Source organism: Marmota monax, unplaced genomic scaffold (assembly GCF_021218885.2).
Source record: "Marmota monax isolate L192 unplaced genomic scaffold, Marmota_monax_Labrador192_F-V1.1 WCK01_AAM20220418_F8-fsc00010, whole genome shotgun sequence".
Taxonomy (NCBI): Eukaryota; Metazoa; Chordata; class Mammalia; order Rodentia; family Sciuridae; genus Marmota; species Marmota monax.
Window position 1 is genome coordinate 24,372,014 of NW_026692321.1, and position 12,176 is coordinate 24,384,189.

The window sequence follows — 12,176 nt, forward strand, 5'->3', positions numbered from 1 at the left end:
AGTAATCCCACTCTGGAGTCTTTCTTATTACCATTTGATAAGATGTACCTATGACAGCACTGATTTCATAGTTTTAAGACTCCAATGAATATTTTTGTCTCTTTAACATATTTTGTGAATATGTTACCATTAGGCATTTTAATGCTTTATACAATTGTAGTTTTACTTTTTTTAAATATATAAATTCAGATTTAATTTTCATTTTGAACACGCCATTTGCTTCTCAAGACTTTTGATGTCTAGGTAGCAAAAAGATATGTATTTTATGTGTATAATTTATTCTATAGTCAATATGTATGCATACAAATATGTGTTTGTATTGTTTATTTTCATATTTAAATCCTGACGTGCCTTTTAAATGTTCCTAACTAATAAGTTTTCCTCCTAATCTGTTTTAGTGAAATTTCCTCCCAACATAGTTAATATCCATGTGAAACATCCTCCTGAGGCTTCTGTCCAGATCCATCAGGTTTCAAGAATTGATGGCCCAACAGGCCAGAAGGTAAAAGAAGTTCAGCAGGGCCAATCCCAAGTCTCTTACCAAGGGCTTCCCGTCCAGAAGACCCAGACTGTGCATTCCACATACTCCCACCAGCAGGTCATTCCGCATGTCTATCCTGTGGCTGCTAAAACACAGCTTGGCCGGTGCTTCCAGGAAACCATTGGGTCACAGGTAAGCACCATTGTCCAGGCTGTTTTAGTAATGCATTCTAGACCCGGTATCATTCTACTAAAAAAGCCAGGCTTGGTAAAAATTATTTTCTGTAGAAGAGGTTTATAAACTATGACCCATGGCCAGTTTTTATAAATAAAGTTTTTTTTGGAACACAGCCACACATTCCTTTATGTATTGTCTATGCCAGCTTTCATGGCATGATGGCAGAATTGAGGATTTCTAACAAGAGCATATCATCTGCAAATCCTAAAATATTTACTGTGTGGCGCTTTACAGAAAAATCTTGCTGATTTCTGATGTATCAAATATTTTTACATAGTGAACTTCCAGAAATGTTGTTGGAAGTCCATAATTTTCTGCTTATATTTTTTCAGTTAGGATAATCCATGTACAAAACATGTCAGTCCTGAGATATGGGTAAAGAATATATATTACGCAAAGACATTTGAAAATTTATAGGTTAGTAGGTATAGGAGGCTGATGCAGGAGGATCACTTGAACCCAGGAATTCAAGGTCAGCTCAGGCAATGAGCCCAGACCCCATCACAAACAAGACAAAAAACAAGACTCACCATTGAATGTGCATAGCGAAGGCAACCTGAGAGTTTTGGTTTCTTTGTCCTAACCACTTGGTGTTGCTGTACTTTGGGATGATATGATAACGATGTAAGCTTTGTCCTGTGGTTGTTTGTCTATCCTTTGGTTATGGCTTAAACAGCTCAACGAAAGAATAGGTGAAGTGAATTTATTATTCTTTTTGTTCTTTCCTGAATACTGCAAAAATTGTGTGTGTGTGCACACATGTGAGAGAGGGAGTGGGGGGGGGGAGAGAGAGAGAGAGAGAGAGAGAGAGAATAGCAGAATCAATTGTTACTACTTTAGAAACCTGGAAAACACTTTCAAGTACTAAGTCAATGTAGGATTATCACTTTTCTTCTAAGAGAAGAGGGGAAGATTGGTTGGTAGACCTGAATGGAGGAAGCACATGGGAATGGAAGGAACATCTTTAGAAAGTTAAGAGACCTTGGTTAAGGCCCTGGGCCCAGCATGATGGTGGGGAATCAGTTTATTTCTTTTTGTTTGTTTGTTTGTTTTGGGTGGTGCTGGGGATTGAATCCAGGGCCTTGTGCATGTGAGGCAAGCACTCTACCAACTGAGCTATATCCCCAGCCCTCAGTTTCCTTATCTGCAAAGCAGAGGCAAAAATATGATACTTATGGATTTTATGATTAAACAAGATACTTAATGTGATTCTTACTTTACAATTGTCACAGAACTATGCAAATATTTCCTTGAAGGATACCAGTAAATTCAAATGTTTTAGGGGAGAAGAACACATCATTTTATTAGTCAGCTTTTTCACTGCTGTGACCAACAGACCTGACAAGATCAACACAGAGGGGGAGTAGTTTAAAACTCATGGTTTTAGGGGTCCTGATCCACAGACAGCCAAGTCCACTGCTCTGGGACTAGGTGAGACAGAACATTATGGTGGAAGGGTATTGTGAAGGAAAGCAGCTCAGGACTGGACCACCAGGAAGGAAAGAGAGAGAGAGAGAGAGAAAGAGAGAGAGAGCGTGAGCAACGCTTGTGCTTGCACTTGGGTGAGTGCTCTGCTCAGCAGGTACAAAAAACATACCCCAAGGGCATGCCCCCAGTGATACACATCCTCTAGCCACACCCTATCTGCCTACAGATTACCACCCAGTTAATCTCTGTCTGTGGATTAATTAGATTTAGAATGATTAGATTTTTCATCTCATAATCCAATCATTTCACCTCTGAACTTTCTTGCATTGTCTCACACATGAACTTTTTAAAAAAATATTATTTTCAATTGTAGTTAGACACAATACCTTTATTTTATTTATTTATTTTTATGTGGTGCTGAGGATTGAACCCAGTGCCTCACATACACTCTACCACTGAGCCACAATCCCAGCCCCTCACATATGAACTTTTGGGGGACACCTCATATTTAAACCATAGCAATCACCAATTTAAATTTAGCTTAGAAGTAGAGACTGGATTTTTGTGCTGAGGGCAGGTTTTCATAGGAACTGTCAGGCTGAGGATAAACTTTACACACTTTATAGTTTTGCCCCAGACTAGCCTTGGAGAGTGAGGCTGAATTTGGTCCATTTGTATTGTTTAGTCATTCCAGTTTAGGTTGGTCATAGAGAAAGGAAAAAGCAGATCCTTTTAAAACTGTTTGCCCAGTGCCTTTCTCCCCAGTTTCCAAGTTGGAATACAGATGATAAAAAGCAAGAAAATAAGGCATAATAGACTTGTTATTCTTTTGTAATAATTAGGCAGATGACTGCTAGTGAGAAAAGATAAGACAAATTATATACTTGAAAGTCTAAACTGGACTGTACAGTGGAAATTAATAGGATAATTGATGGAGTTACCCAAATAATTCAAATTCAGTGGAATAATTTTGCCTTATCTGGATACTGCTCTGACTTTTGGTCTGAGTGATCCAGACAGTGATCTCAATTCTTAATTCATTTTTCATGTGTAGTCACCATCACACAACTTCAAAATACCACCTGTTTTCAGAAAATGTTCTCAGCATTTGCCTTCCTGTTCATGAGAAATGTTGCTAGATGCTCATGATTACCCAATTAATTTGTGCAAGTAGGATAACCCAATAATTTAAAAAATGCTTTATTGGCAAATAATCAATAGTATATAGATGTCCGGAAAAGATGCTTGAAAACATTTGTAGTTTCTTACTATGGTTGGTTTGCAAACATAGATACAGCCAGGAGGTATAGGTAGATTTTAAATGAATGACAAAGAAAAAAAATCTGCATGTAAGCGTTCTTATTAGTTCTAGGTTTCGCTTATTGATATTTGTAATGCAGTAGTTATCAATAAGCACCAATTTTTATATATTGACATGAGAGGTCATCTACAAAATAAATTCGGCAGAAGTCCTTGTTTCTGTGGCACATTATAATATTTAGGCCATTAATTTGGGATTGAAAACCCAAGGAGAACTGTGACCAATGCATTTAACTGCAGGGAAGCTTCATGGAATAAGATTTTATTTGGATGGTAGAGGAAAATGGACAATTGTCGAAGAGACCTAATTCACACAACATAATCAGAGAAAAGCTAAACAGAGAAAAGAGAGTTTTGCAGGAAATGGATAGGGAAGAAGTATAGGAAAAGATCAGAGAAGCAAGGTAGCTTGGGGTTGATAGGCTTTCATACAGTTATTAAGCCTCTTAAATTGGGAGCACAGTGCAGTTTAAATAACTTGATGGCAAGGTCAAAATACCATGAAGTCCCCTTGATGAAGGAATCAAGCTAGGGATCATTAATAGTGAGGCAGCCTGACATCAAGGGCAGGGCTACAGATGTGTACAGTATGATGTTCACAGAATCGCCCTTGAAGTGTTCCTGCCAAAAATCAAATCAAGACTTTAATCTGAATCTAATCAAGACTTTAATCTGAATCTAATCAAGACTTTACCCGACCCTTCAGCAAATATGGCATACCAAGGGTAAAGGAAGAAGCTAAGAATATCACACAGGTGGAAAAATAGATACATAATGCAGAGTATTATTGCCTGTTTTCTTCAGAAAATCAAACCCTGTAAACAAAAGTGAGATGACGTTAAGAAAGAGACTACAGAGACACAATGATAAATGTAATATGTGGACCTTAATTAAATTTTAGTTTTAAAAAAAGATCAGTCCTAAAAGACATTTTGGGAACAATTGAAGAAATTTTAATATGAATCTGGTTAATTATATGTTATTCGGAATTATTATTTTCTTAGATATGATATTAGCATGGGATTATGTAGGAGAATGTCCTTATTTTAAAGAGCTGAATCCTGAAAAAAGTTTTAAGATGGACGTTTATGTGTTATAAAGTCTATAATTTACCTTCAAATATATTTCACACACAAATATAGCAAGAAGGTTAACGATTGTTGACTTTGAGGGTTCTGCATGCAGATGAGCCATTGTGTTAGTCTTCGTCTCAGCATATTTGAAAATTTCTTATGAGAAGAAGGGGGAAATATTAAAATTCCTTGGACTTATAAATAGAAAAATGTATTTTAAAGATGGACTTAAAAGCTTCATGTAACTTTAATACATTTAGTGAATTTTGAGAAAAGAATTTTAACAGTTTTAACTCTTGATTGGGCTGGCAGCGGGGAGGGTGTGGGCTTGGTGAACACAAAGGGCCAGGGAAGGGACGTTGGCCTTAGTTCAAGTGTGAAATGACCAAGTCTCAAAATAAAAAGTACAGATGAAAATAAAGAGATGAACGTAGAGGATTTGTGAAAATCAGGTCTCAGGATTCAATTACAGGCAGGTGTAAAGAAAAACATTGTGATGAATTGTATCCTGTTAATTTTCTTCCTTCAGATAGCAGGTAAATGCTCATGGTTGATTGGCTGATCATACAACAGAATTGTGGAGGGAAGAGGAGCAGTTACATCTTTGCTATGAGCAGCCACGACCTTAGTGGATGTTAAGAATGGTATATTCTTGAATATCAGTCAGAGAATCCAATGCTGCTTTAGAAGTGGAATAATAGAGAATTAATGGAGAAAATTCAGTTTCAATAAATAGATCTACTTATGATAGTTAAGCTCTCAATGATAGAGGTCATTTCTTTGGGCAATATTATGGTGAGAATAGAACAAGAATAATGGGATTGGAAATTTTCTATATTTTTCATCCTTAACAGAGAGTGCCAAGATGTAAGAGGAAAATATCATTCCTAGTGTTTTACTATTGTAGCAAGTGATGTTTAATCTTTCAGGGTCCAAAAACTACTTTCTTGTTTTAAGGTCATGTAAAGTATTGATTTTTATGTGCACCAGGCTGGCTATAGACATCACTAAATTAATTTTATTCAAAGAAAAGAAATTAGTTAAACAGAGTGGCTAAGAGGAATAGGTTTTGTGAATATTAGTCAAGTTTGAAATAACAGGCAGGTCATAACTGTGGCAGTCTTAGGTTTCTGTGCTGGGTGAAGTAAATTGTGGTACTCCATGTGTATTTGAAAACATTTGCTAGAGTTTGTTCACAATCAGGTTAGAATTACAACTCCAGTGGTTATAATTACTAAGTCTGTTCAGGTCTACCTTGTAGCTTTCATCTCTGAGAAGAGGCCAAGTTTCAGAAACTACCTCTCATATAGCACCATAGGGACATTAAATATTACACCTTTTCTACCATATAGGGTGTTCATTGTTTTACATTGGTTTTCTTAACAGTGACCTAAGTTTGAAACTTACTTGGGAATCTGAATTTTTGTTTTTTTTAAAACATGTTTTATTTATGGCCTCATTGTTGGAAACAAACATTTTACAGTGACCAGATGGTATGAAAAGGCCTTGCATATAAAGTGTTTAGAGTCACAATATAGAGTTCAGGGTCCAGTTTCCATGTGGGTCTGCCATTGCCTGGTTGCACAATCATGGGTTCTGTTGAATATGGAAACATGCCCTATAATTAGGCACAGGCAATACACAGGAGCCAAAAAAAAGTTCAGGTGCTCCAAGACCTTCCTATTGCAAATGCTGAGAGAATAGACAATTTCACATATAGACACCAGAGATAACCAGAAGCACAGAAAGATCAGGAAACCTAGAATCAATGTAAGCAGAAGAGAATATGGATTTTGAACAGCACTGTAGCACAGATAAAGATGATCAAATAACATACAAAAACCCACTTTCATAGTTTGTAACTATGAAAAACTCTCATAAAGTTTACACAAAAAACCATAAGAAATAAACTCTTAAGATTTAAGTCTCTGATATCTATTTTAGAGAAGAAAATAAACTTTGTGTAGATTAGGAAGAAAAGAAAGAAATAGTACTTGATGTGAAATCCCCAAATCATTTATTTTCTTTCCTTTAATTATTCATCATATAAATAATAAGACACGGGGACAAGGTTTGGTTAAAGTGACCCAAGAACTATTTGAAAGTTTCTTAGATATGCCAAAAGTTGTTCCAGTGGTTCTCTTTGGGTAGGAAAAAAATGGAAACAGAATAAAGCATTGAAGAAAAAAAAAAAAGGAGATAGGTCTCTTTTGGCAGATATATTCAATAACATCCTCAAGCTTGAAGGCTTTGGCACTGGAACAGATACCTCCACCCCTACCCCCATTGTGAAGAGACAAATAGATGCACTTTAGCTTTTGCTTAAAGAAACAGGTCTCATTGAGAGATTAACAGGAAAGTATGAGCTCATCAAAGTGGAAAGTATCCTAATTATATGACTAAAAGTACTTTTTAAAAAGTCTCAATACCTCTGTCACAAGACTTAGAATGAAGACCAAATATTTCTTGGTTTCATTGCACAGAAGCCAGAGAGAAAGTGGGAAAATCGATGTGATGCCTCTTAGTTCCAGGAGGCAGGAAGAAGAGAGATGGATGTATGGATAGATGGATGGATAGATGGATAGATAGATGGATGGATGGATGAATATAAATGTGGGTGAGACACTCTGCAGACTTTCAAAATCTTTTCTCAGTGATAGGAAATGAATTTATTGCTTGTTTAAAGAGTTGGGACATTAAGCTGTGCTTAGAAGCCTGCTCTTGAATTTCCTTCCACAAACTCTTTCATCCTGTTGATGTGGGTATTACTGGGGTGAGATCTAAAATTGTAATGAAAAACTAGTTTTATCCTGACAGAAAAACTGGAATTATCCCAACACTTTTCACACTGGTTATTCCCCTAAACTGAGTCCATAAACTACATAAGTGGATGAGAAGTCTGAAGAAGAATGCTAATAAAACATAGTACTAAGGATGCTTGGCCTCTCACTTACGCAATATCCCTTATGTGGAAAGGAGAACTGAGTCAGTCAGGCTGGGTTGGCAGATGGTAGAGGTGAATTTGTGGGCCTGTCCCTCTTCCTGTTACCTGAGGCTACGTGCCCTTAACACCAGGGCCCTCCCAGGTGAGATGAACTAGGGCCAGGGCAGTAGCTTCATCTTTTGGAGGTGCCTCTGGGCAATGATAAGGGTCCCTCAGATATCTGCCTTCCCCATGAGCAGAGAGCTCCGTCTGGGTGTGCTGATTGCATTTACTGAGACTTGGCCTCATTCAGGTGGAATAAGTCATTAACACCAGGCACTTCCTATGCCATCTGGGTTTTTCTTCAGTGTCCCTCTCAAGCACTCCTTTGACATAATCTATGAAACATTTAATTGAGTGTTAGTGAGTCTGGTTGTCTCCAGTGGCTCTAACATGGCTGTTCCTAGTAGCCATCCTTGCCAAACCTTACCTGTGTCAACAGAGGAGGGTATCATTGGAGGGGGTGTGCACATCTCAGGAATAGGTGCTGGGGCTCTTAAGTGTTTGCTGGTCGTGTTCCAGCAACCTCTGCCAGAATGAGTTCGTGAAAGGGCCCTCTTGCCTGGAGTCAAGAAGGATCAGTAAAGACAGGGAAAAGATCCAAAGAGGAAAAATGCTGCATGTGAAAGGGGACATGTCTGCATGTCACTGGGCTTCTGCCAGGGAAGGGGAGAAGTTGTACTTGGATTAGGAATGTGGGGCTGAGACATTAGGATAATCAAATTATAAATTCTAGGTACTGGAGTAGAATACTTCAGAGAATGGGTGGGACCCAGGCATTTCCCTTCCCACAGCCTAGCATCCAGTCTTCACCCAGGCACATGTCTTCTGGGAACTCAAGTGTCTGTTAGCTTCCAGTGTTTGCTCTCCTTGGCCTGTTCAATAGAGAAGCAAGCTTGAGCTTTTTCATTGGTTTTCCTGAGCCTGCCTTTATCATGACATAGAATATCAAACTTCCATATTTTATACCTCTAGGACACACTAAAATATTGTGCCTATTAATTATTAGACTCCTGTTTTTACATTAAAGATAATTATGGACCAGCTCAGGGGGCATGAAAGTGGCAAGATTTTATGGTCATTATATTTGAAGATAACAGTTCTGAGCATGTTGGAAATAATTTTCAGAGACCATGGCTTGAATCGAAGGTCAATTTAGGCTCTGTATATTTGTACAAAACAAAGGTTTAAAGATTAACAGCTGGTATTTCCAAGATCTGATGTTGTTTCTTGCCTGTATGCAATCCCTTGGAATTGAGATTTGCTAAAGTGAAGTGGAATCATCTGGATTACTAACAAACCAATCCTCCTGGATTTGCCCCATACAGTTGTAGTGAGAAGTGGTATTGCCCTGTGCTGAGATGACAAAACTGTACCCTCTTCTCTGCCCCTCACCTTGCCCAACAGAATGCTCAACAAACGATAGTACTATTTTTCCTTTCCTATCCTTACATTCTCCCCCCCTCAGTTCTGATTCTTTCCTTGTATGTATGAAATAATTTTTATATAAAATTGAATATTCTGTTTCAGTGAGGTCTCTTCCTGAGACTCTGCATTTAATCTGATGATGGTTAATCAAGGTTAAGTGAAGTCAGTTTCGACATGGCTGGTTTAAAGGATTTGTTTCCAGAGCCCAAGAAAATTAGTTTTTGCTGGTCTTTAGCTCACTCATTTGCTTTAGTTTTAATGAATCTGAAGGCTTCCAATGATCAAGTCAACTCTAGTGAGCAAGGATCTGCCACCGCTGAGGATAATTAAAACACATTTTCCGTTCTGAAAAGAAGTTTAAACTTTGAACAGAGGAATTCTAAATATTTTGAACAAAGACAGCAATTCCTCCAAGATGACCGCTTCTCAGAGGACTGCTTTAGAATGGGCAGGCTTTAGTGAATTTAAGAATACGGTCTTAGCATTCTGTGGCTTTGGGGGCAAGCCTTTTAGTAAAACAGTGTATTTTTGTAAAATTGATAGATGGTAGACCATATTTTGCATGTATGACCATATTTGACCTTCAAACAATACGAGGGGCAGGAAAAGTAGGTATTCTTGTCTCCCATCTACTTATATGAAACTCAAAGCTCAGAGAGGTTGGGACTGGTTTGTACAGATATGCCACATCATAGCTCTCATTCCAGTTGAGCAAACTCACCACATCTCTTGCTCCCAGTTTCTTCATTTTTCAAATAACTGGATTAGCATAGAAGATTACCAAGCATTCTTGAGCCCTGCATTACTCTAATTGTGATGATTTTGTCATCTTTCCTCTTTTCTAGAATCTTAGATGACACTGATACTTATAACAGTCTGTGTTTCTATAGCAATCTATAAAAACATAAAATATAGTGAATATATATTTCAGTTTCTCAAAGCTAGGCTGATTTCAGAGACTCCTCTCAAGTGTCAGTTGCTCCAGAAAGCTTTCTCGTACTTCTTCAATTCACACTGTGCTCTTTTCCCTGAATTCTTATTGCATTAGAGTCTAATCAGACTATTTTCAATTTAATCATCTTAAAGTTGTTGTTTTTGTACCTCTTTGCTCTTCTCCACAAGCTGTACTTTTCAAATGGGCAGTGTGATTTATGAATTGAGCTTAGTACAGGGCAGAGATGAATCATTTTAAAATATATTCTTATTCGTCAGGTTAGGCTAGGCTGTGCTGCTAAAACAAGTAAACATAACAAAAGTTTACATTTTGTATGCATTAGACAGCTGATAGGCAGGCAGAGGGTCCTGTTCAGGGACTTGGGCTAAGGGTAGTTTTATCATGTTACTTCTGTGATATTCAGAATACTTGATCTCTCAATTCTACATCAAGGGAAGAGGGGTGTTTCCAGAGACACTCATTCCTTTTCTCAGTCTTTTGTTCAGAACAGGTCACATGGCCCTGTCTGCTAGTGCTGTGGACTGAACTGTGTCCCTAAAATCAATATTTTGAAGTCTTATCCCCCAGTGTAACTGGGAAATAGAGACTAAAAGGAGATTATTAAATGAAGTCATAAGGGTGACATGATAGGATTAGTGTTTTTAGAGGAAAGGACACCAGAGTGTTTGCCCTCTTTGTTTCTCTTCCTGTACATTCACAGGAAGGTGAGGTCCTGAAAGCACACAGCCAGATAGCTACTGCCTACCAGCCAAGAATTGGCCATATTTATACCTTGGTCTTGGGCTTTCAGCTTCCATAACTGTGAGGAAATAAATGTCTGTTGTTGCAACACCTCATTTAAAGTTTTTTGTTCTAGCAGCCAAACTAAGACAATTAAGATACGGGGAAACACGGGGATACAAGTGGCTCTTCGGTGAGCACGATTGTTCTTACCACAGTGTCAGGGCAGTGGACAAGACAGACATGGTTCCCAGCTCCCAGGGATATAAATGAACCTGTTACTTTTATTTGTGGCTTTCAGTTTTTCTACATGACTTGCAACAAAACCACAGGTAATTAGTCGTTTTGAGTTCTGTGTAGTTGAAACAGAAGAACTGAAAGCTTAACTAAATAAGAGACACGTGTTATAATTTCACATATAGTGCTATGAGTCCTAAAATATTTTTAAATTCCTTTCATTATCTCTATATAGTCAAAAAGGGACCTAAATATTTTTAAATTCCTTTCATTATTTCTATGTAGTCAAAAAGGGATCTGGCAAGCAATGAAGCTTAATAGAAAAATTTTTTCAATGCAGTCATAGAAATAAGCCCTAGGGGAAACAGGCTCTGTGCTCATCATTTTGGAGGTGATCTGGTTGCAATAGTAATAATACATGCCTATCTGCCCATCTTTATTTCCTCTCTCAACATGAGTCCTTCTTTTTAGACATATCCTTGGCCATGGAACTCAAAAATGTTTGATCTACTCACCATCAAGGCTAATGGGAATTTTGATTGTCAGAATAGAATTATGACAATACTTAATTATTCTTCTTGCAATTTAGGAACAGCAAAATCACACATATCGCATACTCAGGCTGACTTGACCGTTGAAGTATTTAAATGACTGCAGAGGTGGAGAAAACCGACAGCCGAAATTTGATGTTTTTCTTTAGAAAAGATGTCAAGCGCAATCATAAAGTTCCACATTTAAGATTTTTTTTCCCTCTGTATGTTAACTTTAAAAACCATTTTTGCCTTAGAGTAACTTACAAAATACCGTTTCATAAACCGAAATAGTTGCCTGGAATTCCTTGAAGCCCATGGTTTGGCTTCAGTAGGCTTTAAACAAATACCCTGTCAGAAATCAATGTGGATACATTTCCAGCAGTTAATGCCCTAGTCACAGTAGATACTTTATAAAATCAATACCCAGAAATATAGAGGATTATGGTTGTATCAGATACCCTAGATGCCTAACATTGTTTTAATTACTCTAATAAAAGAAAGCTGGGTGGACTTTAAAAAAAATTTTTTTTTTTTTTTGCTTATAAAGAATGTTCTGCTCAAGCCAAAGCAAATTTTTTTTGCAAGTTCTTTTAGAAAATCTGGAAGTATTTAAGCATTTTCCTTTTCTTTTTATGAGACAATGCCTGTTCTTCAGCCAGTGCTGTATCATACAGAATTCTCCTTTATGACAGTGGACCTGCAGAACAAGTTGACTATGTTGCTCTAGTTGTATTAGTGATAGGATTCAGAGATTTGGAACTCTCTCTTGTTGGCCCACAGA

General features: G+C 37.6%; 1 protein-coding gene across 7 annotated transcripts in view; it reads left to right on the forward strand.

The window, feature by feature from the left end:
• Ltbp1 (latent transforming growth factor beta binding protein 1) overlaps positions 1–12,176 on the forward strand; it is a 393,004-nt gene that overhangs the window by 215,338 nt on the left and 165,490 nt on the right. For all 7 annotated transcript variants that reach the window (XM_046441615.2, XM_046441616.2, XM_046441617.2 and 4 more), the window contains one exon: positions 399–673. In XM_046441615.2, the coding sequence (XP_046297571.1) occupies positions 399–673 (275 nt within the window). The remainder of the gene's footprint in view (positions 1–398; positions 674–12,176) is intronic.